At 34.9% G+C, this 27,666-nt stretch overlaps 1 protein-coding gene across 4 annotated transcripts in view; it reads right to left on the bottom strand.

The window, feature by feature from the left end:
* Nucleotides 1–345: 345 nt before the first annotated feature.
* ebi (transducin beta like ebi) overlaps nt 346–27,666 on the bottom strand; it is a 36,889-nt gene continuing 9,568 nt past the window's right edge. For 2 of the 4 annotated variants that reach the window (XM_089251464.1, XM_089251465.1), the window contains exons 5-15: nt 23,280–23,430; nt 21,213–21,354; nt 20,916–20,979; nt 16,748–16,845; nt 13,894–13,954; nt 11,970–12,091; nt 11,203–11,277; nt 6,541–6,668; nt 4,561–4,726; nt 3,523–3,624; nt 490–1,348 (exon numbers count right to left, since the gene is read on the bottom strand). In XM_089251464.1, coding sequence (XP_089107590.1) covers nt 1,319–1,348; nt 3,523–3,624; nt 4,561–4,726; nt 6,541–6,668; nt 11,203–11,277; nt 11,970–12,091; nt 13,894–13,954; nt 16,748–16,845; nt 20,916–20,979; nt 21,213–21,354; nt 23,280–23,430 — 1,139 coding nt within the window. In that variant the 3' untranslated portion in view covers nt 490–1,318. Of the gene's footprint in view, nt 1,349–3,522; nt 3,625–4,560; nt 4,727–6,540; nt 6,669–11,202; nt 11,278–11,969; nt 12,092–13,893; nt 13,955–16,747; nt 16,846–20,915; nt 20,980–21,212; nt 21,355–23,279; nt 23,431–27,666 lie in introns of all 4 variants that reach the window. The other 2 variants (XM_089251466.1, XM_089251467.1) reach the window with 2 other exon arrangements.

The raw sequence follows: 27,666 nt of genomic DNA, 5'->3' as shown, positions 1-27,666 counted from the left end.
CAGGAATTTTTCCGCCTGGGACAAACATTATTTGGCTGCAACCACAACTTTAAAATTTCCTAATTTTATAACAGTGTTCTTTGTCCCCACCAAAAATTGTAGCCCCCCCTAAATTTTTCCGCCTAGGGCAGTTGTCCTCCTGCCTCCTCTAGTTCCAGCCAGGCCTATTATTTAGGGGGGCAACGGGCCCCCCCCCCAGCTTTTGAAAATATACTAAAAATGGTGTATATATATATATATATATACATACATTGAGTACATGTGCTTTGCCCCCCCCCCCCTGGAAAAAGTTGAAATGACGGCCCTGCATCTCAATATTACTTTTCACTAATTTTTTCCTTTTTTAAATTATCTTTGGTGTGACCCTATGCCTCCTCCCTGCATTGGATATATCGTTTTGCCCATCTTGATAAATCTACTCCAACAAGTTTCATTCGATAGACTATAATACAGTTGATGCTCGTTATAACGACCCCACGTTATAGTCACCGTTCCATTACAAGGACTGTTAGAATAAGTTCTAAATGCTTTTGTATAAAAAATATTCTATACCTTTCAATATAACAACCACCCAATACAACGTCCGTTTTTGACGGACAATGTGGGTCGTTATAAGTGTTGACAGCACTATTAAAGATGAATCAATATAATTACCACAATCACAAAAAAAAGAAACTTTTGCAAGCCAATCAACATTTTGAAAGATTTTTAAGATGCAAAATCAGAACAACATGCATTAAAACCGCAATCTTTCAACTATCGTAAAACCGATGATTCAACAATGATTACAAACTTCAGTACCACTTTCAATACAACTGAATGAATTACCATACAATTTTCGAACAATGTGATGGATTATTCTTTGCAAAACATGTTTTAAAGATAAAAGAAACGCAATCAAAATTTTGTTTTTCTAACATCAACATTAAAAAAATCTGCTCATTAAACTTGCGATATTTAAACGTCTTGATGATTTGTGCAGACAATGGTCAACAGTCAGAATTTACTTCCTTACGTTCAGTTTCAAAGATAAAATTTCACTTTCCGACTAAAAAAATTTAACTTTTTTTCAATCCAAAATGACACGCAACCTTCTCAAGTAAATGCAAAAAAAAATTTAACTTAAATAAACCAAGTGTTGAATATTTCAAATGCGAAATAATGAAGAGTTTTGTTCAAATTTAATAACTATGATCGATTCACCTCTTATTGTTTCTGATGTGGGAAAAAAATGCATGATGAAATGGACAAAGTTCTGAAAATGATGATTTCGGTGCGAAATAACAGCTTTGTAGACAAACGTGTCAATTCCAATATATCACAGTTTTCTAAGATCGAGAACGAAAACCTGAAAATATTTGAAAATCAATTACACATGTGTTAAAGAGTAAATTGTGTTATTTCACACATAACTATAATGTCCGCAGACAATATTATTTTAACTCATGAATTTAAGTAATAAGTTATGAGCAAAGATTATTCGCTGATATTGCTTACTTATGAGTCACTTTTGAGTAGTTATTTCCTATCTAGAGCAGGCGTTGCCAGCAGCTGGCCTGCACTACGATTTTTTGCGGAACGTGAGTAGGTAAAAATACTGAGTATCAAATTGAATTTATCATCATTATTTGAGGTATTGGTTTCAACAGCAGACTTCCTGATTAACCGCACTATTTAAATTCGTTATTTCAATTGACAAAAATAATTTACAATGTGCTCACACGCCATACTGCCTTTTCGAACACACAAACTGCTTTAAAAATTTTATATAGACATTTTTCACACCTTGGTGGGCAAGTTGTGCATTGCAGTCCCTGTATTTGCATCTGAATGCATATTTAAAGTTCTGCTCACTGTGAAACTCTAACGAACCTTTATGGAAGTGGATACCAACTCATAATGACACCTCAAAAATTTCCCAGCGATTATATATATATATATATAGGCTACACCAGCTCTAATAATCCCAAAGTGCAAAAACATGTCATATTTGATTGTCTGGTTCATATTATGGTATTGACCAAGGGAGTTTCATACCAGAGCAAAGTAATTATTTGTGTGAAAACAGAGAAGCATTCATTTTTTAATTTTGACGTAATAGGTTGTTGGCATTCAATTTCCACAAGCAACAGATTCGCGCTTCTTTAAACAGAAATACTGATATTGAGGTTGAGAAGAATGCTCATGCCAAGTTGTCCATTCAATACCATACTAGAGATATCTATAGAGTGCTGTTGGTCCATCTTATCATGTTTACAGTTTACCATTCCGGATGGTCAATATTAATCCTTCAAGAACATTTTCCAACTTAATAAAACTCATCTCGAAGTCTACCGGTGCATTGAATCAATTTCTTGAGAGGGTCTGTTCGACTCGTGCAACTACACAGGGATACAAGACAGTTGCAAAAAAAAAAATCATGATTAAGGAGGAAAAAATAATAAATGCAGAAATATTTGAAAAATTTTTTGTCTGTAAAATTCAAACTATGGATACCTTGAATAGAATAATTTACAGAAAAAACTGTAATTTTCGTTGCATTGCATCTTGTTGGGAATGCAACCAGATTAATAATGAATTAATAATTGGTCTATGAAGAAGTGGGGGAAAAATACATACAAAGCAAATGATAGAAGTTAAATTGACCGTGTGTAGCATATACAAATCTGAGTATTCTGTGGGTCATTTTACTCATGCAGCTTATACACCAAATGAGCTGCGGCCCTTGAACAGAAGGAAGTTGGCAACCCCTGATCCAAAGCATTGAAAAGTGGCACAAAAAAAAAAAAAAAAAAAAATAATAATAATAAGTGATCGTATTCTACACAGACAAACCTGGCAGACTTCAACATGAATATTATCTCCTCTGACACAAGTTGCACACCAAAATCTTATCATTTTTCAATCTTGTGATAGTTATTTCTGCAGAAAAAGACTGTTTGCAGACTCCTCCTTGGAGAGAGCAGTTGGCAAAAAATAGATAGGGCAAGGACAGCTCTTCAAATGAAGCGTTTAGCCAAACAACAGGGTATGGCGTTCTGCCAAACTTTGGAGGAAATGCAATAAAAAGTCACAGCTGAATAAGAGAAACACCTTTTTCGCATGGACTACAGCTATGCAAAGGTGTATAGCAAATACATCTGTTGGTCACTTCAGGAATGCAAAATGAAAGCTATAAGGAACCTTATTTAGTCAAAAAAAATTTTGCAAAAATTCAACATGGACCATAAAATTCAGCTGAACGCTTCAAATTATAGTTTTTAATGAAATTCAAGTCCTAAAACTAGGCCACCCAATGTATACACAAACACAAGCAATATCTTTGCTTCTAGTGTACTCCACCAAAAATGATATCCCCATCGTTATCGTCCAGCAAACTGAAATCTGGATCTATCGCTGTGACGTAGGGACTGATAAATAGTTCAAGCACTTAATGTGAAAAATCAGTGGTTACTTATACATGGTAATTTTAAAAAAGGAAACAAAAGTATTTCATGGAACTACAATGAGATGGATTCTTACACTTCCATCCGAAGCACTAGCTCCAACTTTATCACCCCTGGAATTCCAGCATACTTCGAATATTCCTCCTGTTCCTTTGTAACTGTGTATGAGTTGGCCACTCTGTCAGAGATAGAAGGGAAAAAAAAAACACACACACACAAGTTCAAATCAATATAATTCATACTGTCAAAATTTGATGACTCTTCTACATATCAGTTGAACACATGAATGATACATGAGCACAAATTAGTTATTCTCAAGCATTTTGACGCTCATAATTTTGATGGTCATACATCATGGGAAAACATTGTTTATGTGAAGCGTATACCAGGGCTTGAGAAATCGAAAAAAAAAAAAAAAAAAAAATTGTGTAACAGCTACATTTTCTAGAAGCTACAGATTTTTGTTTTTTTTTAGAATAATGGCCAAAATATATTTTTTAGGCTATATCTTTTGCTTTGGCGGAATTATTAATTACAATCTACTACATTTGTATTATTTGACTATATTTAATGATTCTCCCTCCATTAAAAAGTTGGTTGAAGAATTTAAAGAATTTTCCCATTAAGTTAAAAAAGAGAAGCTGCAATTCCTACAATACTCAATATAAAAAACCTCTAAAGCCCTGTTTACATGTGCAAGATTGGGGGTAGCTTTGGTGATTATTACCTGCTAGGCAATTTTTTTCTCACTGGGGGAAAAAAGGTGGGATGGAGATCCATCAAAATACTCCCATCGTTGTTGCGGAATAATGGTGGGTAACTTCGACCTCCTCCCCCAAAATCCTTTTGTGCCGCAAAACTTGCTGTTAGCTCCTTCGTCAGCCATCTTGAGACACCACCTGTTCAACCCACATGACTAGTGATGACATCCGAAAAGAAGGAGGGAATAACCAGCATAAACTAAATGACATGTCAACGGGTTGTAGCAAAAATCCCTGTTACGGGAACTTCCCGGGATATTTTATTACACATGTAAATGAGGCTTAAGAGATATTGCTTGTACAGATATGGAAAAATAATCAGGGTGGGGGGGAGAAAATAAATAATAATTCACCTGCGTCGACCATATATGAACACACTTATCAAAAGACCCACTGGCCAAATATTTGCCATCGGGGCTAAAAGCAACACTGTACACTGGTTCGCTGTGTTTTGTCAGAGTGAAAAGGCAGGACCCTCTTTCAACCTCCCATAGCCGGACTGTTGAATCAAATGAAGCGCTAGAAGGAATACATAAATACATAGGTTCAACACATTTTACAGAATATAAATCAAAATATATAAAACACAAAATATGCGAATACAGTAAAACCCCTCTCAACGGACACCTCTCAGATGCAGTCATTCCTCTTTTAAGGCCAAATAATAATTTCCCCTGATATAATGAAAGTATGCATCTCAAATCCCTGTTTAACGGTCACCCCTTTTTTGTGGACAAATTTTTTTTGAACCAACCACCAAAGCCAATTCTCAGAGGTTTTACTGTACATGAATATTCACAAATAATGTTAATGTTTAACTTCGATTCTATGGGTTCAGTGTTTTTACTTATCATTGCCTCATTCACTTAGCGATGCATTAAAGTGAGTGTTGCCACTTGAATTTTTTTACATTTTGTTGCCGTGACCATAACCACGAGAGATAGGGTTCTGTTTTTCTATTCATCCTTGAGCGCATTACTTGGAAAAACACTCATATCTCAAATTTTGTTTGCACATTCATTTATTTTTGAGGTCCTCTAGAGGCTTGCATACGAGGCAAAGTTATCGTATGATTACCCTGCATTTGGGCCTTGGAGAATTAATTGGATGGTTTCCATTAAATCAAAACTGGAAAAGGCCATTAAAAGTTTCTTCGATTCAGTTCTCTTCAGTTTGGTAGTTGGTTCAAGTGCACACAGACAGCATCACAGCCTATGTGTCACTTGGTTTTATTTAGATAAAAAAAATCTCACCTCTTTCAATAGTTCAGATGTCGGTATATCTCAAAAATGTTAAAAATGGCGCTTGGTTCCTTTTATATAAAAGCTGTCAAATTCAGGTCTTTTGTGGACAGTAAGCAAGATTAATCTTAGGCAAAATATATATGACCCACAAACAGGAAATTTTGAGCACCCTCTGCTTTCAAACGTAAGTATAAAATGATCATGGTGACACATATTATGAGTTACGTCTTTGGCTCAACTAATTTTGTTGTAATATTGTGCTGCCAATTTTGGAGAAAGAGAATTTGGGAGGTTTTCGTGCGGATCCAAATTCTGTACAAAAAGAAATCTTTTTTAAAACATTTTAGGGATTTTTCATTAATGAAAGAGAAAGTTTAGGGATTTTTCATTAATGAAAGAGAAAGTTTAGGGATATTTTCCATTGCAAAAAACGTGACACCGTGCAAGTCATCGTCAATCATGGCCAACCAGTAGGTTAAAGTCCTTGGGTTAAAAATTACCTCTCAAAAATTAGATCTCGCAAACCAAAAATCTCTATCGAGCCCGAAACGGGACATATGAATAAAGTAGATACATGTGATCGTGCCAATTTTGAATTTCTAAATGCCGGATTGACGCTTGCTGATTGGAGAATTTTGTGTTTTCCCTCCAAAAATAAAATATTTTTTGTGATTTGATGAAATGGCGACGATTTAAAGAATGCTTATGAAGAAGCCGTTTTGTTTTTTCCTGGGTAATTCTTGAGGAATAATTTATAATTTTTTCCCCTAAATGTAGGGATTTTTCCCAATCACGAGCAAAATTTCGGACATAAAAGAATTTTCTGGGAGAAAGGGTACAAATTCGGGAGCCTCCCGGAAAATCCTGGAGACTTGGCAGCTATGCAATATGCTTCTGTGCCATTTCCTCAGTCAACCTATGCAACGATATTGAAATAGATCATACATACTAAAATTAAATTGCAACATGTTCAGGGTAAAACGCTATTCTCAGTGTGTGTTAGGATTAAATTTTTCCCTGAAGTAATAGACTAAGAAATTTTTTCAATGCACACAATATAACACCATACACAACATTTAATACCCATACCTTGCTAAAATTAAGTTCATGTTGGGGTTATTTGTCCCAGGACCCGTGGGACTCCACTTGATAGTATATATCTCTTTACTATGGGCCTGGAGGTCATGAACACACGAATCTTGCTTCATATTCCAGATCTAGAAATAATCAGAATGTAAAACAATCAAATGAAAAGCCACCTATAAAATGGGTTATTTGTGGTAAGAAATATAAAATTTAAATTAACCAATCATATAGCCCCATATAATTGATAAATTTGATGTTTTGATGAAAAATAGAGAAAAATATTCCTGTGATAAAAATCTATATATAATTTTTCTGTATGTCTGTGTGCATTCTCTATACCAGTGTTTCTTAACGTTTATAAACCCAAGGACCAGTGAAATGTCTGAAACAATTCGACAGATCACTTGCGTCCCATATTATGGGACATTTCTGTATTTTTAGTGGTTCTGAATTTCTTTTCATACATTTGTTCCGTTTCTTTCAATGATGTTTATTTATATTAATAATGTTCACTAAAATCATTAATAAACAGCGTTTTCATAATAATAATAATTTTGGGTATAAATAAAAATATTCATCTCAAATCGTCAAGTTAAACTTTTTCCCTCCATTTTTTCAGCAATTTTAACTACAACTGGGGATTTTGCTGACTTATGGCAACGTTTTTAAATGCATCCTGTATTTTAAAGTTGAACGCTTTTTCCCCGTCAAATATTTGCTTACTGCTATTTGCAGCAACCTCTTTTATTTTTCCACTCTTCACCCCCTTTTTGCAGTAATTAGCAAATTTGTTGTAAATTGCATTCGTTGGCTGCAATTTAGTGATATCCTTGTATTTAGGAACCACATATTTCCAGCATTTTCCTTCATAAGGTATAATGAACCAAGTATGACGGTACAATTTTTATTTGTGAATCCATATGGATATTACAATAATATCAATCACAACAATTGAATAATTTTCTATCCAGTTAAAATTGAATTATAAAGTCTTCCTGCGAACCACCTACACCATCGTCCACAGACTATGGGTTGAGAAACACTGCTCTATACAAATCTACAACTTTAGACCAATCATTGCCAAATTTTGTATATATATACCCAACAGGGCCTGACTTGAACAATAGGCTACTTCAAAAGTTCATCAGAGTTGCGCAATGGACAAAAATGGTTTGTTGTCCCCTCCCCAACAACCTTAGTTTATGCATGCATACCCCAATTTTTAGTTTTTGTCACTGGAATTGTAATGGAATGTTGTTCGAGGCTCCATGAAGTTAATCAAAACTGCTCTCTTTTGAACCCAAAAAAAAAAAAAAAAACTGTTCCAGTGATGTTTATTTGAGATTCAGGTTAATTTACTTGAAATGTTTTTTCTTTTGCATTAAAAAATCTGATTACAGAGTAGGCATCAATCAATAGGATTATTTATTTGCCCCCTATCCCCCAACCATTACTCACCACCTTGCTCAAGAGCAACTGAATACTAGTGAATTGAATATCAAATCTGAAGAGAATTGACTATCAATTTGGCATGCCCAAAGAACCAGTTAAAGATGAATGACTTAAATTACATTGGCCATTTTTTCCCCCCCCCCATAAAATTGTATATATTTCTATATTTTTTATGGGCATCTTTTTTCAGCTACCTCGTTCAGCTATTTTTCTGTTGTGGCCTTTGTATTTGTATATTGAGCATAATAATTAGAGCCTGGGGGGGGGGGGCTCTAATTATCATGTAATATAAGGGTATATATATCATGCAATATAATATATGCACTATTATTTAAAGGGGTTAAATCAGATTTTTATTTAAATTAACTGGCTGCTTATCAATTGAAAAAGTCATTAAGAATGCATATTTAACTTAATCTTTCAAATTCGATTGAACACTAATAAACAAGCATACAATAAAAAAACGAGCAATCAACAAATGAACTACAATCAAGAAATATAAAAAACAATCGATATTTTTGTAACATTAAAGGTAGTTGAGCCCCAATTAACTTCATGGATTATCATTTTTCTTGTAGAGTGCTTTTATTCATCAATGCCCGTTCTCCCCTTAAAGAAAATGTCTGATGGCAACTCCGTATCACATATGGGTGCAGGGTTTCTCAATTCACTCCATGTACATCCAAAGGGTCATTCAGCATCAACTAAATAAAAAACATTCTATTGACAAGACTTTCGTCCTCATGCAACTGATGGATGCATTTATTATTATGTGTTACTGACTTGCATGAATCATGCAACATTATGCATCAAGTAACATCACGATGATGTTGCTTAATAAGCTAAGCATTAAAATTTTTGACAGATTTAATTAGTTTGATATAAAAAAACGAGCAAACACTAGACTTTATGAAGTCCAACAGTATTTACGTTTTTGTGCAACATTTATTATCATTTTAAATCAGCAATTAGAGCATTCAAGGCTTTATACAAAAAATAACCTTTTTTTTTTTATATTTTACCAGGGAAACTCTAGTGTCTCCTTGTAATGCAATGCATATACTTTCAAACCCCGCCATTGCCACAGTGGTGCTGGGCTGAAGTTGGTTTTCTGTGGTTCTGAACTTCGAGGCGCAAATGTGAGCCAATCTCTCCATTAAAAAGTCCCGCCACAGAGAGCAACAAGCCTACAACTGTACAATTAATCAATCATTACACTTCACTCATGGTTAAAAAAACTGATGACAGGTGGCAGCACTACAAATAGCAACCATAACACTGAAACAAACTTCATGTTAGGTTCACAACACATACACACACATTCCGGCATGTACCAATTCATTAGAAATTCTGTAGAGGAATGTGTACGAGGTGCATGGTATGGTTAAGTAGTAGTAGTAGTAATGCAAATACTTGGTTATATCCAAGTTTATAGCTCCCGATATTTTCTGCTATTCCTTCCATGACAAAAGATCGAAATAGAATATTTAAAAGATCTTTTTCTATATTTATTTTTAAAAAGAACCCAGACTCTATAGAATCACACCTCAATAATATGTATACAATACTAAGTTACTTTTATTTCAATATCATTGAAGTTGATTGAAACCATGATTTAAATCAGCATACACAGGTCTTGAAAAGCAAAGAATGGCAGGTCATCCAAGAGAAAGCAGTATTTGGTTAGCACAAAATAACAATTTCGACAGAATTTTATGAAAATGTGTTCGTACCAAACTTCTATCAAACAATTTTTTCATGTATTTCTATTTTATTCTCAAGTTTATATATATAAAGAGAGATGGTGCTAGAAATGAGTTGTAACAGCAACCCCCAAAGCAAGTAGGTTTTAAAAGTAGCCATTCTCAGTGTGTTTATGCTCCTGATCAATTTGACGATTCAATGAATAAAATTATTGGTTTCTTCGATTTGTTTAATCAAAGTTTGACTGTATATCGAAAATTAAAAAAAAAAAAAAATTAGCTTCTCAAGGGAATTACATATTTCAACTGAGAATAAACAAATATTGTTTTTGTTATAATGTAAGCAGTTGCAATTAAAATGCATCAGGTTACAAAATTATAATAATTAATTACGTGCACACACTTACGTACCAAATTGTCTCTAACATCAAAGGTCAAGGTAAAAAACTTTAATGGATTTCATCTATTTTTATTTTTAAAAAGGGAGCAAGGCAGAGCTATGTTAAGACATTATTTTGGATTGAATGGTCTTGATATTGGGTCATTGTATTGATATATGGCCATTGTTACATTGAATAGAAAATAACATACAGGGTGCATGGGGGGGGGGGAGAGAAAGAATGACATTTGACCGGCAAACCGTTGATCCTATAGGCATACTTCCAATTAGAAAGAGTTGCCAAATAACATGTAGCACTCAGATATATCATTTATGTTACACAAGGGCTTTGTATAGTTATTAAAATTAAAAAAATTAACTTTTCATGCAGTCCCGTGTGCCCCAAAACCCAATTAGAAAGGTGTTGCCCTGTCTCCTGATGCCAACTAAAAAAATAATGTTTCATTGCGATAAAATAATGTTTCAGTGCAATATTCATTGCGATATTCAAATTCAAAAAACTGAGGAAACTTGGGGAAAAAACAGCATTAAATGCAGGTAAAACTGTTTTTCCCATAAAACAATGAAACATGAATGACATATCTGAGTACTACTCGTTGTTTGGAAACTTTTCTAATTGGAAGTATAACTCTAGGATCAACAGTACGCCAGTAAAATGACATACCCCCTCTGTTTGTTATGCACCTTGATATATAGGATAAATAGGAAAACATTTGGGAGTTAGCCTACTGGTTGTTATAATGAAATAGTTGTTATAACGAGCATAGACTGTAATTCTATAAATAAATATGTGCAAACCCAACAAAGTAGCAGATGCTACATACCATCCCCCCTCCTGCTAGAAACATGAATATGAATGTTATTGGAAAAATAAGAACTGGGAATTGGCGTTTGAATGTTTACTCTATCCATGTTACTCTATGGACGTTACTTTCCAACAATGTTTTTTTAATATATGTTTCAATAGGAGATACAAATCTGCATTTGTAGCAAAACTTAGATAGCTATATAAGGTATCCAAGCAGATGATTAAGAAAAAGGTGAAAATTTGAATATCTGTGGTTCTAGTATGAGGGGGGAAACGGACGATATGCTAGCATTTTTACTTACCTTCAAAGACATGTCATCAGAACAAGATGCTAACAAGAGACCCTGAGGATCCCATTTGATGGCATTCACTTCATTCTGTTGGAATAAATGATTAAAATGTTAATAAGAATAAAAAGCAAAATAACCAATTAACAATTAATTGGGCTTAGGAATTAATTAACTGGCTTAGGTTTTCTGAGCATTGTTCAGCGGTGGTCAAAAATGTGAATAGAATGCTCCGTTTCATTTTCAAAAAGGTCTCTCCACGTTCTTCTAAAGTCATCTTCCACTTTTTCTAGGCTTAGTTAATCCTGGACTGGAGTATGCTGTAAGGTTTTGGAGACCATACCTACAGAGGGACATAGACTTGGTTGAAGGGGTGCAGATAAGAGTTATGCATGTCCTTGTTGACATATGGGGCTTGAGTTACTTCATTTTTTGAAGATGTTTGCATTGGATGAACACAGGTGTCTGAGAGGGATATGATCGAAGTATTCAAAATTTTCAATGGGATGAATAGTATGGATTGTGAGTTATCAATACATCGTCAATCAACTGCTTTGACGAGGGCAATTGGTAAGGGACAATTCCAGGTTATAGTGTCGCAGGGAATTTTTCTCTAATAGGGTTGTTAATTAAATGGAATAGCTTACCCCCCGGAGTACTAAATTCGAACACAATTGACACGTTTAAAAAGAAATACGATAAACATGTTGGGGTAAATTGAGAGGCTATCCATACTTGTAATAAGGGAGATAAGAACAAGTGCAGCAAAAATTATTACTCACTGAATGCCCAGTGAAGGTTTTCGTCGGTTTGTCAACCCCCAATTTGCAGACATGAATACATTGGTCAGTGGAACAGGAAGCAAAACTTGTATTTGTCTGCCAGTCAACGTCTAAGGCTGGCGCTGTAAATCAATACAAATTGATAATAATTTCAGAACAACAGATGTGAAAATGGAGTCTTTATGATACATTTGTAATTTTATTAAAATATATTATAAATTTTTGTTTGTGAAACATCACAGTTATTCCGATAGAAATTTCAATTACCCACACCAAAGCAAAAAAAAAAAAAAAAGAAAATCTAATTACATTAACCCTTTCCGCAGTTTTATAAATTTCCTTGATCTGCATTATAACTGACACAGTGGAAATCACTGAACCCTCTGTAAATGTCACATCTTTTTTTCAAGAAGAAAACTTTCTTCTGGTTTCATGCATACAATGAAACCCGTCACAACTACGAGAGCAATAAACTGAGGAGGAGAAATACTCTTTTTCGATTAGTTATACTGCATCCATATTCCTATACTACTGAAACGACGGGGGGGGGGGGGGAGAGGATGTTTTGAACACTGTCTCTTTTCTTGTGTTATCAATATGCAAAGCCTACTGGCAATTGATCTGACAGGTTTGGGGGGGGGGGGGCAAAATGTGTTTTCAAGAAGAGCTCGATTTACTGCCGGATTATTTTTTAAAATGATCACAGTAAAATTTTTATTGCATAAAGTAGTCATTTCACCATAACTTTTTTTTTATAATTTTAAAATCAAAATCGAAAAATATATAAATTATTTTCAGCAGAGCTGCACAAATTTTAATATATATTTTTTAATTTAAATACAGTGAATAGGACATGGAAATTTCAATTGCTGAATTGGCTTGAAGAGTTAAGAAACATGGATCTAGATCTGTGTTTCTTAACCCTTTTTTTCATCTAGCCAACCATATTTTCTTTTGATGGCCTGCTGCTCTATTTTGAGCACTCATCTAAGCATGGATCTAAAGGGGGGGGGGGGAGAGGGAGTGATTGGGAGAATCATTCCTTCTAAGAGCTGAATAATGTGGGAAAAATTTATCTGAAGACGCCTGCTTTAACTCAATTTGCAGCTGAAGATAACTAACTGCCTCTGCTATATTTACAGCTAGAGGTATCTGTCTCTACTCAATTCACAGCTGAAGATGCCTGTCTCTACTCCATTTGCAGCTTGAGATATCTGCCTCTGCTTCATTTGCATCTGAAGATGCCTGCCTTTGCTAAGGTGCAAATCCAAAGGGGTGTGTGATAAGAATGACTGCCTCCTCCCAAGAGCCAAATATGGAAAAAACTTCTGTCCAATAAAATATGGGGAAATCAAATGAACTTACACAATTCGCCCCTCCCATCACACTTTCCTATATCAGTGCCTGCCCCATCCCTCATCTATTTTGTTTTTAAAGACAGGTTGATCTTTGGATCACTAGGCTAGGGTTTTGTGAACCATTGTGCGGGTGTGGAGGTCTATGCAGGGCTGCCTCAACACCATGCCCCCGGCAAAGGGATGTTCTTAGGTTCCGGTAACACGCTGGACGTAACAGTTTACACATGAACATACACTCAAAAAACATGATTCCAGATTTCGTCATGTAGGCTCCTTATAGACAAGATTCCCCCCCCCCCCACATCTTGTTTGGATGAGTCCATGCATTGAAATGGATCTGATTTTATGGACGTTACTGTTGAAATGTAAAAGCAGTCACAATTTTCTCATCATATTTCTCTAAAAAACTATTCCTTCACATCTGATTTTTTTTAGTTTTAAAGTGCTGAAAAATTCAGAGAGTTGGTGATCAGGAAAACTGAAACTAGAAAATTCATTGCATGTTGAAAAGAAGTTACATTTTCAAGCAGATTTACAGAGTATAGTCTCTAACACCACAAACTCACCAGAATGGAAGGCGAACTGCTGAGTGCACTGTCCAGTGCTTGCATCCCATATGATAGTTGTCTGAAAAAAAAAGAAATCAAACAAGTCAGTCATCTTCAGTTTAGTCAACAAGCAATACTATCAAACAAGAACACCACAGAGCAATTCGAAAACGAAAATTTCCAAAAACATAATCTAAAGGTTGACAGACATTAAACATGTTTATGGAAAATTTAAATATTGAACTGAACGGGATGATTCCTTGTTTGAATTTAAAGGCATGACAAGATGGTTCTTCTTTTTTTTTTTTTTTTTTTTGAATAATGGATAAAGTCTCAGGTGCAATGCCAGTTCTTTTCTATGTTTTTATTTTTTTACTTCATGTTATACTCATCATATGTAGCTCTAAATTTGGGAGCAATGGATAAATATACACATTTTATGATCGAGACCAGTCTTCATTATGAATCACGATTCAATTTTACTCCTTTAAATTTCTTTGAGGGGTAAAAATACTCTAAATTTTAGGCAATTTTTTTTAAAAGAGTTATTTCTCACCGATCTAAAAAAATAAATACCTCTTGTTTTACAGAAATACTCCTTAAAATTTTGGGGAGTGAAATTAGTCTTCAATATTATATTTTTGGATAACACTGATTGAGACTATATTTCCAAAGCTAACTTATACATCACCGTGTGTGTATGTGCAACACTGAATTATACAGGGTGATACGAAAGTCGCAGAACCCATTATAAAAAAATTAATTTGTCAAATTCTACTAAAATGAAAAGTTGTTTTGAAAATGAAAAGTTTTTTCATAGACAGAAACATTATACTGTTCAGGATGGAAAAACATGTTTTTTTTTAATTTTCCATGCTCACTGATACTGTCAGTGACTATTTGTTTGTTGTATGGTCAAGATGTTTTTTACTAGAAACAAAGAATTTTTGAGTTTAAACAATATTTTTCAACTCATTTGTTCAAAGCCGTTATTGAAGCACCCAAAAATGAATTCCCAAAATGTTTCTGTGCCCAATAAGACAACAATCTTCTGATTGGTGTCCCATTTTCAAGAAACTAGAAATGTTGAAGACTGCAGGCGAAGTGGGCATCCGTCTGTACTGAGCCAGCATGGAATGCGTGAACTAAATGACAAAATGTTGTACTGTTTGTTCACAGAACCCTGAAGAAATTGGAGTTAAGCGCCTGTCGTGTTCAGGTTGTTCCAGAGTCGAAAGCTCCAGATCAAATTAAACGCCAGAATTTAGTACACCAAAAATCTGCACGTCTATTATGAAAAGCCTCTGCATTCAATCAAAATCGGGCTCAATTTCACACCATAGGAAAGTGAGTCTTTTTTTTTAAAGAAACAGTGAATGGGAAACTGTACAAAGATATTTTTCAGTAATTCATTGCGCAGTTGGATTAAAATGAAAGGTTTTGCTTTTTGCAACAGAATAGAGCAACCTGCAATACATCTAATGAGAAAATGGATTACTCCACACACTTTACGATGATCACTTTATTTCAAAAAGATTGTGGCCACCAAGATCACCGGACCTGTGATCTTTTGATCTGCTGATTTTTCTTGTGAGAACACCTGAAGAAAAATGCACAAGAATAATCCTCATTTCATTGATTAACTAAAAGAAAAAAACCCCATTCAATTGAACATTGAAAAGAAGAGTGCTCTTAGAAGAGTGGCCAGAATCCTGGCAAAAAGAATGTGTGCTTGAATTCATGCAAAAGGCTCACAATTTGAATACATGTTGTAACATTTTGAAATGAACTTTGTTTTTGTATCCACAAATGTTGTCTTATTCTAACTATATATATTTTTTTTAAATTTATTTATTGATAGCATTTTTAAAATAAAATATTTTAGAACGGGTTGCGTGACTTTTGTATCACCTGTAGTTTGTACAGAACAGTTTTAAACTTTATGTGAAACTTCAAAAGAACATCAAATAGCCAACACAGGATCGTACGGCAGAAAAACATTAGAGTGTGATGGTTGGTGATGTTTGCCAGGTGGGTAAATGAGACTTATTTTGTGAGCAGAAAGAATCTACATGCCAAGAATCAACATTGGTGATTCTCCCCACTCCTTGTGTTTCTTGCACGTGAAGCAAAAAATGCTGCTTGTTCACAGAGTCCCAGTAGCAAAATTTCCCTTCTTTCCCTATGAAGCATGGATCCAGGTTGACATTCAAAAATCTGGCAACGTCCGGACCCAAGTACCTGCTGGATTTTGAATAGCTACAACTGCATATGCCATATCAAGGGCGTAGCAAGGGGGGGGGGGACTTGAGGGTCTGGTCCCCCCCCCCCCCGAAATGTGAGAAAATGACTGAAAAAAGGGAAAAAGATGGCCAAATCCATTGTTCTGTCCCTTTGGTCCCCCCCCCCCCGAACGAAATTTCTGGCTACGCCCCCGTGTCATATACATACTGTACAGAAAAAATATATACATATATCAAACACAAAATGAAAAGCAATTGGAATTTTGAAGTTCACCAATACTGAATAAAACATTTCTGCAGTTTTAGTTCAACTGAATAAAAAAAATAGTAGCCCTCCCAAACTGTTGGGTACATGTGCACACTTTTGGCACACCTCATCTAGTAGGAAATTTGAACAAATCGATTTGGTTTACTGGTGGCAGTATTTTTGAATGTCAACCTCTATTAACCCACTGACGCCAGTTGGTAAAAAAATTTGCAGTTCAAAATTTTAATTTTTTTTCCTTGCCAATAATGGTGGGAGTGGTTCTACTCAGTGTTTTTTTGTTTTTCTTTCTAAAAATCAAAATTGTCTTTAGTGGGTTAGTAAATTTTCTTTTGTTCACTAAACCATAAGGTAAAGTCCTTACTTTATCAACACCAGCACTAAGGATATAGTTGCCCTTCTTGTTCCACTTCAGTGCGAATATCGGTCCTTTGTGTTGGCCCAAAGTACTTGCGCGACGACCTACGAACACACACAAAAATAAGATTTTTTTAAGAGACTTCATGCATATGGAATGAATCAACCTGTAACATTTTAAAATACTGTTTTTGTGTTAATACAAAAATACTGTTACCTCATTCAATGATTGTAAACTATAAACCAATTTAAATCACCCCCCCCCTCCCACATTTTGAACTAAGCCAACAAATACAGAAACGGGTTGAGCTATCTGAAGATAATACCACTCTTCACCATTCATACGAAAGTTTTAACAACTGGCTGATGAGAAATGAATTCAAGAAAGAAAACATTAAGTTGCCACCTCGTGGCAGTGTCAGTGATTGGGAGTTGTTGGCTGAGTTAGATCTGATTGTCTATAGGCGGTCCTGTTCAACACATACAAGCTATAAGGAAAGATGTTTGTTGCCTTTTCAGCATAGTGGTTTAGTGTCACCAGGCACATTACAGGACATGGGTTAGATTCCCCACAAAAGCAGTTGAATGTCTCAGCCAAGAATCAAACACAGATCCTCTTGTAAACAGGATAAGTTTGTTACCATATACATTACTGGAGGCATGACAATGCCTTCCTAGCTAGCTCTATGGCCTGTACTTTCCTATTCATGGACTCTAATTTTACATATTTTTTCCTTCAAAGCATTATCAATCTAGCAATACAAAGAGAAAATATGGCAATTGGATAATTTAACAGCTGTCGTACAATCAAACACATACAAAAAAAACCTGCTTTCATCACATGCCATGTTCAGAGATTTGGACTGGTTTTATCACCATTCATTTAGGGTACTGCAATGTCACAAGAGTTTTTTCAGGCAAATAAGGCATAGAGGCATATGCTCTGCAGGCACTTAAATATGGCGAACAGGTGAAAGAAACTGCGGCACACACACAATAACCAAACCCTACACCCAGTATTTTTTTTCTACACTTTTTTCAAGGTTCTTTTCAAGCTGAGGGCAACAATTGAAAACCAGCAATATTAATTTAGAATCTACTACTACTACGAATGTACATGCACCTCGTACACATTCCACTACAGAATTTCGAGTGATTTGGTACATGCAGGAATGTGTGTTCTGGGTATATGTCTAGCCCTAACATATTTATATCAGGGTTGGGTTTTTGACATGAATAGTACATGGGCGGAGGGCCCAGCGTCACAGGTGGAGTCGACTGATCTAATGTATATATGAGCTGACATCATCATCATCGTGCCCCCCCCCCCAGACTTCCAAGTCAATCTCCGCCTATGGAATAGCATCGATAACTGGTTTAAACTGTCAAAAACCTAAATGAATGCTTTTGAATGTTTTGAACACAATAGGTATATAACACGATGAGAAACTTACTTTTTTGCATATTACAGTATTTTCTATTTTTAAACACTAATTTATGACAATAATTGAAACAATATATACATTGCAATTTTAAGTTTTTCGTCATCTAAACTACTGATTACCTGTGTTCAATTTACTAAGCAAAATAGAAATATGTGTGATGAGGATCAGGGTTAGGTTTTTGACCTCAGAAATTTGCTCAGTATTAAAAGTCAAAAACTTATCATTAATGTTGTCAAATAGATTTTTTTAACATGACAGATATGATAATAGATATGTTAAATAACAAAAACTTACTTTTCTGTAATTTAAAGTGTTTTATATTTTGAATTATATAATCACTGCGTATAGATAGACTATCTATTTTGATATTTAAAATTTTCTTACCCACCCAAAATTTTATTCCATAGTAAAAATTCTTGTGCAACATCTGTCCGCACACAAAAACAAATTTAAATCACTTATTCTCACCTACGAAGTTCTTAGCTTAGGTTGTATAAATCCAGTTTTAAAGAGTATTTTAAACCAATGCAGAGCTGGCAAAACTTGATACCCAAAGCATCATTTTGCACATTTAAAATACAGCTTCAACTGGAAAACTATTGCACTATAAATGCTAGTAAATATACCGTACCATAGTTAAACTTGGTAATTCTTATTTTTGCACTACGAATAAGTATAGGAGCTTCTTAACTCTTTAACGTCCAGATAGAAAACCTGGGAGGGAATACCAAGTTTTTTGTGTTTGAAGTGGACTCGTCCAAATTTCGGCCAACTTCCCTCTCCCCACCCTTTTTCCATGAGTTTCTATTCATGCCACCCTTTGCATTGATGTTCACCCTTTCATTTCAATGGATTTCGGGAGATAATTTGTCTACTGAAAACACCCCTTTCCTCACAGTATTATCTCTTTGTAAAATGCATTGAGTACCCTTAGTCCATTCTCAGGGAACATTCTAGTACATCAGCTTTTAAAATCCCATTGATAGGGCATTGCAGTTGTCTTTTCCGTTCCCGCCTCTGACGAGAGCTTTCATCTTCTTCCCCGTTGGTGACAAAAGCCCACCAAAACATACCCATACCCCCTAGATGGGCCGACTTGTGGCGGTTATGGGCATTAACCTACTCGGCTGACTTCGGGCGATCTGGGCATTATAGAGTTAAGCATCATATGTGATAAGCATGGCCTAATTGAAAGACATTTTAGTCCAACAATTCAATATGTATTTTGATACTGCTAGATATACAGTTGAATCCCATTTCATGCTCATCACTGTTATAGCAAAAAAAAAAAAAAAAATCTTGTTTTAACAAACACTTTTCTAATTCCCAAGATAAGTACGTAGGGACAATGCAAAAACCTGGAATTCCTTTATGACAAAATTTCGTAATAATGAAATGATTTCTCTGGTCTCTTGGAGTTCGTTATAATGGGATTCAACTGTATTCTAATGTTATGCACAATAAAGGTGTTGTTTTAAGTATCTCCGTGATTATCTAGCTAATTTAATAACAGAAATCAACATTACATAGGTATATGGCATAGAATAATTTTTTTAACACCTATCTGTTATGGAATGAGTGCAGCATATGGTTTATATCATCAATACACATATATAAGTGGTGGAAGAAATTTCGGAAGGTTGAGAATCATCTTGAATTATCACCAAATAGCTCCATAGTTTTTCCTTCAGCTATTATGTTATGCTCTATTCAAATTGTATATTTTACAAGGAAAAAAATTATATTCTTCAAAATAATTGTGTAGAGAGCAGAAAACTATTTTATAATCATATTAAGTGCTTATTCTTTGTATAAAATAGTGACACTATGTGCAATCAATGAGTGTATTTTAAATGAAAATTTTTTATGTTAAAAAGCAATATTTGAGGTTTTTGACACAATGTTTCTGACTGAGGGTTTTTGATGTGCCAACTCTGATTTATGTTGTCAGAATTGTGCTTGATTCATATTCTTGCTGGTGCTGCCATAAATATTTTGAAGTAAATAGTGACTGCTTGAATTTCATGTTTTGTCAGTATCATGTTGTAGGTTTGCCTGCTCTCAACAGACACTTTTTTAAATGGGAGACCGGCTCACATTCACGCCTTAAAGTTGAAAAACCGTGGAAAACCAACTTCAGCCGACCACCACTGTCTCTCAACATAATTTAGAATCTGAAAGCCCTGTAAACACAGTAAATTTGGCATTTCTGGCTTAAATACAAAAATTTAACAGTTCTGAGCATTATACTCAAATCATTTTTTGCTTTTTTCTAATCATCTTCTCTGGGACAGAGTGTGTAGAGAGTATTTAGTACACTCAAACTTGTTTTTGTGCATATGAAAATTTCAATCAAATTAGAACATAACTGACAAAGTTATGAATAAAAAGGTTTGGCGAGATTCCAAGTAGCTGCCAAGGCTCGTGTCTTGATTTCGTTTTAAAAAACCAATTCCTAACTAGTTATTTCGTAAGGTTTTGAGTTATTTTCTAAGCGAGACTTTTTTTATGTGGTCCCTATCCACTGCATAAAAAAAAAAATACTTTTTAAATGTGTTGCGAAAAATATTTTTTATAGCTACTCGTGAAGTTTTGTGCGATTTTTTTTAATGCATTTTTTTTTTATGCTGTCCCTATCCACTGCACAAAAACAGGTTTGAGTGTATAAAATTTCTATATCACAATTGAATTATAAAATAATAATTAATAAAATAAATAAACACTATATACCATCTGTTGTCCATATACGAGCGAAACCATCATAGGAACCAGTGGCCAATAAAGTCCCGTCAGACTGAAAGGTAAAAGTTATATGAGTCACAATAATGAACGGATCTCACAGAATATAATTTTTAAAAAACCATATTCATGAAAAGATGTCAGTTTAAATAATTTTAGATCGTGTACTGTTCAGAATAACTTAGTAAGAAAATTAAAAAGTTATTGCACATACTTTTAAATGCAGAACAAAATTCGGTAAAATTAAATTTCCTAGAACTTAGCGCTTTAAAAATAAGAGATACATACATTCCAGTCGAGCGATGTCACATCTTTATTACTCGGCACCTCAGTGCCACCTTTCTGAATGCAATGCCTCAAAACGAGCTGATTGGCACTATTGACATTGTTGTCATTCATATTCCATATTCTTGCTGTCGAATCACCGGAACTGTAAACAAATGGTTGAAAAAGAAGAAAAAAGTCATATGCGTCATTTCTTTTTCTGTTTGAAGCATGTAAAAATAAAATCTTGTGTACAATGAAAGAAATCAAATCATCCTGTTGACAATTAAATAAACATCAATATACTGTACAGTAGAGTCTCGTTAGTTCAAGCCTCAAGGTGAGATACTTTAATCCTTGAAACTTCGAGGTTCTGGATAGTTGGAGGTACTTTAGTTTTTTGAAATTCATTCTCAAAATCTGTTTTTCAACAAGAATGTTCGAGTTTTGTTTCGTTTTGTTTCATTTTTTCAATGAATGTGAGTAATTTCAGCTTGAAGGTGGGTCTTGATCTCTAGACTGGCAGCTTTGGTGGAATTCCCCCCTACCTTCTCGGGCAAATATTTTTCTCAGGCTCGTCTCAATAGATTTATAACACGAAACAAAAAATAAAAAAAAGAGAAAGATAGCATTTGTATCAAGTCCCAAGCTGATGGAACACATGTCAGCCTCCCTTATAAAGAGGTTTTTGGCAGTTGTGCAATGAATCAAGTGGTTGAAATAAAGGCAAAACTGGTAAGAATAGGTAAGAGCCCCCCCCCCCCCCATCCCACCTCATATACACTAAAAATGTCTGTTTCTATTACTTTTCAGATAATCTAAGTTTTCAGTAATGCGAGGTGGTCCGATTCACCTAAGATCGAGATTCTACTGTAAATGATCCCATGATAAAGAAATTTTTCTGGTTCATAGTGGCTATATATTCCCACAAGTCATATTGCACTCCAATGCCAACACCACTAAAGATATAGTGGAACTTTGCAACAACTACACTTGATATAATGATAAATTGCTCTACAATGATACCTTTTCAAATCTTGTTTGGAAATGCCTCTATACTCTAATATTAAACTGATACCTCTAGATATAACAATAATCCCTCTACAATGATATTTTTTCTTAGTCCGCAGAGTATCATTATACAGTCGACGCTCATTATAACAACCCCACATCATAGTGACCAATCCATTACAACAACTGGTAGGATAAATCCCAAATGTTTTCATATAATGACTATCATTTATGTTTTCCTTTCGATGCAATGCCCCTCCCAATATGAAGTCCATTTTTGACGGGACAAATGAGGTTGTCATGAGCGATGGCGGTATTACGGTTTCACTGCATTAATAACTGATTCGAAGAGAGGAAATATTCATAAACGTGAAAATGTAAAGTCAAAAGTAGTACAGTCGATGCTCATTATAATGACCCCACGTTATAGTGACCATTCCATTACAACGACTGGTAGGATAAGTCCTGAATTGTTTTTGTATAGACACTATCATGTATGTTTACCTTTGGATATAACGACCACCCGATATAACATCCGTTTTGGATGGGACGAGTAGGGTCATTATAAAGAGCATCTACTGTACTATTAAATTTGTCTTCTCGAAAATCATAGTATAAATTAAAAACTAGTAATCATATCATGAAAAAGTGACAATGCATTTGAAGAAAGCAAAAATGAAAGCACGAGAAAGGGGCACTAATAACAAAATAAATCAAAAGAATGCATGTATGAACATGTTTATTCCTTTCTTACAATGGTTTGTTACTTCTTAATGCTCCCATCTTGAGACATCTCATGGTGTCAACAGTAGACGATGCTACAAAACCATACTCTGGGACCGATGCATATAAACAGCAACGACTACAGCCCAGCAAATTTTTTATTATTTTATTTTCTAGTGTGTGAGGGTTTTTAGGCATAGTAGGCGTGTATTGCGTTAGCAGAATAGTAAATTTAGTATCTTCCTCTTTTTTAAAAAAAAATTAGTTTAGGTTAAATCATTAATATCACTCGGCCTCATTACTAACATTTATAGTCTGATGCAGTAAAATAAAAGGAAATAATGAAATGACACTCACCCAGATGCTAATAGATCGGAAGTAGGATTCCATGCACAGATGAAGACTTCGGATTCATGTCCACGCAAAATCGTCGCACAGCTGCTTGGTATCTCTATTCCTCCGTCAACTTCCATGTTCTCTGCATTGGTATCTGAAATATAGTGTGGTTCTTTTTTTTTTGAAAATTAAAGAAAAATTACATACAAATATATGCATATAGTCTGCCTTATAGTATTAAATATGAACGAAAGCCATATAAAAAAAAAGTAAAATACAGTGATACTTTGTTAACAAACATATCTCACAAATTTACATTTTTCATACAGTATTTATACCTTGACTAACGAATGTTTTGGTTAACACAAGAACCGCGGAGTAGGTCAATTTGAACCAAATCATTTATCCCAAAAACTTAAGCACAGATGATAGAAAAAATATCCAGAGTTTTCATGATATCCTATGAATATTAGTCATGAAATTTTTATTCTCTCTTAACATTTCATAATGTAGAGCTATAAGCACTTATACCTGAACCGCGGTTTGCATCATTTGCCCCAACGTACTATTCTATACGAAAAAAAGGCTGTACAATTTCCTTAAAAGTGGTTACACTCCCTAAATGTGTTTCTAAATGGAGATGGAAAAAATATAGGTCTTTGAAGGTCAAGTTATTGTCTGAGGAGATTATCCAATGTTCCAATGTATTCCAATTATTTCAATTTAGAAACAGCAAGCAATCTTGGGAAGGATCAGCGTCCAACGAATCTTTCTTTCACAGCATGTAGTGATGCAAATGATCAAATCATTTGAGAACAAGGGCAGAAATGTCACAACTGACAACTTTCTTCACTACACTGAAGCTGGCTCAAATGCTAAAAGCCAAAAAAAAAAAAAAATCTTAGTAAGGACCGGTGAGACAAAATTGAAGAGAAGTACCTAACAGAATAAAGACAGCGAAACTACAGTTTTACAAAACATTGCTACAGGAAAACAATGATGCCACAATGAAAATTTATCAAGGAAAAAAAGGATATAAAAGGTTTTATCACTCAGCACGCTTCATCTGACCGTTGATATCGACAGTAGTAGCTCTAAAAAGCATTCAGAAACGATTTCACACTCTACAATTCAACAAAATTCACAGTAGACGTAGTCGATCAAATGGCCAGAAAATATTCTCATAGGGCATCATGGAGATCACCTGTCTATGCTTTCTACAGCATCCTTGATCTTATTATAATAAATTCCTGGATTTTTTATATGGAACAGTACAGAACAGCAAAACTATTTTTGGAACACAGTTCCTCTAAAATCTTATTGAAGAACTGCACTCATCATACGTGTTACGATTGTGCAAGAGGAAATGTTTGTGCTCTCTTGATTTTGTATCTGTTCGTGAGTCACTCTCTGCCCCCCCCCCCCAAAAAAAAATTACACAAGTTTGATGTCAGGTAACATTAAAAGGTTGAAACAAAACCGTTAATTTTTGCATGTTCAGAGGGGCAGCAAACTTTAGCAATGAGTGGCCAAGAAAATTAGTACATAATGGGAGGAGGGCGGCAAAATTTTATAACCATGGATCCGCCTCTGCCCAAGGAGTGAGTGACCTAGAGAGTTTGCAAGCATTTGAATGACTAAAAGAGTGGCCTAGAGTATGTGCAAACAAGTGAATAACCAAAACAGTGTGAATGACCAAAACAGTGTGAATGACCAAAACAGTGTGAATGACCAAAACAGTGTGAATGACCAAAACAGTGTGAATGACCAAAACAGTGTGAATGACCAAAACAGTGTGAATGGCCAAAAGAATGGCCTAGAGTGTGTGAGCATGAAAATGACCTAGAGCAGTGGTTCTCACAGGCCCATCATTTATGGGGGCGGGGGGGGGGGGGGCTTTTGAAAATACACTAAAAATGGCATATATATATATATATATATATACATACATTGAGTACATGTGCTTTGCACCCCCCTTCCCGGAAAAAGTTGAAGTGACGGCCCTGGGTTCTCAAGTTGTTCTGACTCGAAGAGCCCTTTTCTGTGAACAATTTCTATGGTGGAGCCCTGTTTAACTCAAGGAGTTCTTTTTTAGCATATTATTTATATGGCGGTACCCTTTAGGCCTCTTTTTTTTGTTTATCAAATTTATTGATTTATTTTATCATCATCGAGTGGCCACGGAGCCCCTGGGAAGTGCACAAGGAGCACCGGTTGAGAACTGCTGATCCAGAGAGTGTGTGAGCATGGAAGTGATCAAAAGAGTACGCAAGCATATGAGTGACCAAAAGAGTATGCAAGCATGTGAGTGATGAAATGCAAACATGTTAGAGACAAAAAAAAAAAAAAAAAACGAAGATTTGCAGACCCAGGCATATTTAAAGGTGGGGAGAAGGGCAAGTGGATTATAGCACAGGGCGATGAGTTCAAGGAATGAGTGGTCAAGGAAATTAAACTAGAATGAGAGAAGGGCAGCAAAATTTGGCTAACACACAGGCGGCAAAACCGTAAATATGCCTCTGGTTGTGGACTCTAACATATGGTAAATGTACAAGAATCATGAAAAATACTTGCTCCAAACTACTCATCATAAATTCCATTTATCGGTAAGATTCAATACTTATTTGAAAGAATCATATTATAGACCTCATACTTGATTTGACGATTAATTTGACATGCTTATTTTACATCTTTGTCATATAGGATTATTGAAATTAAAAAATTGTATTGAACAGTGTAAATACTGCATACAAAATCTTACTTTTACTGAGTTACATAATTTTTTAGCTAGTTTTGTGAAACCTATTTTATATTCATAAACAAATATAGTTTTCCGTTATTGAATACACAACTAAACAACGTTGAATAAGAATAGGGGGAAAAACCTAGGAAATGAAAATAAATTCTTGTTTTTGCTATGGAACACAGTTTCTTTACAGTTCGGGTCAATTTGACGCAGTTCTAGGTATACCGAAAGTGCTGCGGTTCTAGTGTTAACCCATTAACGCTTGTTGGTAAGAAAATTTGCCATTCTAAATTTTACGTTCTTTTCTTTGCCAATAAATGGTGGAAGTGGCTCCACTCATTATTTTTTGTTTAAAAAAAAAAAATCAAAGTTGTCGTTAATAGGTTAATGTGGATTCATTCATTATCATGAATAACACAGCCACAACTTGAGCTTAATTTTTGTAATATAATCATTTTCAGAACTACTGTTACTCGAAGCCGATTTATTTATGTCTGTCACAGAATCACCCTTCACTTATTTCATTAGATTATCTCTTCTGTCTGCAAGTATTAGACGGAGAAATGAGCTGACCATCGTTCATTGACATATAATCATAATTTTCCAGACTCTTCTGTTCATTGCACCTCTTCCCGACCCCTCCAAGGAAATTTTTGACATGAATACTTCTTTTAAATCATCTGACAATACTAGGAACACTCACAAAAAAGTTGCGAGACAAACACACAGTCAAAAACAATGACATCAGATGCATATTGCAAAGTTAAATAGAATGATATCACTCCAGTTTTGATATCTCGGCACCAGGTCCACTGCCCTCATTTGTAAAAAAATTATTTTCCGCTATATCTAAAAAATTATGCAACGCAAATCAAAAGCAATGGTATCATTGGATGTACATTGCAGAGGCAAATCCAATATCGCTCTGGTTCCAAGGTGTTTCCCTGTCTGGATACCAGGCTCACTGGCTTGATTCGTAATTCATAGTATGGAAAAACAAAAAAAAATTCAAGAATTATCCCGTGCTACCAAATTGGAGCCCTGTGACCCCACACGTGTGGGGGCCATGAAGTCAGTACCTGAAATGCAAGGCTAAGCACAAAAACATGTTCACGTCAAATCTGGCAGCCATGAGAAAAAAAAAAATTTCTCATTGCCTTCCCTTTCCGAAGTGATCCCATAGGATTTACAATTATTAGTATTATTTCCCCCGGGACTTTGCCTCACCTCCCTCTGATATATATATATATCACTTATTTCCAAAATATCATATTTTCAGCCGAAAATGATTTGATATTTTCATGTGTAAAGGAATTTTCAATAAGAAATGAGTTCACCTGTAAATATGTAGATGAACGGATTCATTCAAAAATAAAAATATTGTCAAGAATGATTAGATATTTTCAGTTGAGAATGGGTTGATACTCGTATTTTCCAGTCGAGAATGAATGATCTGATATTTTCAGTCGTAATTTTCATTTGAGAATAGACTGGTATTTTCAGTTGAAAAGGGTTTGATATTTTTATTTGAGAACGGCATATGCATCTGTACTCCTTTAGTTCCAGCCCTGACTATATGAAAAAAAGTTTTCATGTTACATAAGTATTGTGTTCAAGGTTTGCCTGCTCTAGGTGGAACAACTTTTCTTGAATAGAACAAAA

The sequence above is a fragment of the Pholcus phalangioides genome, unplaced genomic scaffold, assembly GCF_987345545.1.
Source record: "Pholcus phalangioides strain wild (caught in Gottingen) unplaced genomic scaffold, Ppha-v1.0 ptg000027l_1, whole genome shotgun sequence".
Lineage (NCBI taxonomy): Eukaryota > Metazoa > Arthropoda > Arachnida > Araneae > Pholcidae > Pholcus > Pholcus phalangioides.
Note: the sequence above shows the minus strand (reverse complement) of the source record. Positions and strands in the feature narration are given on the sequence as shown.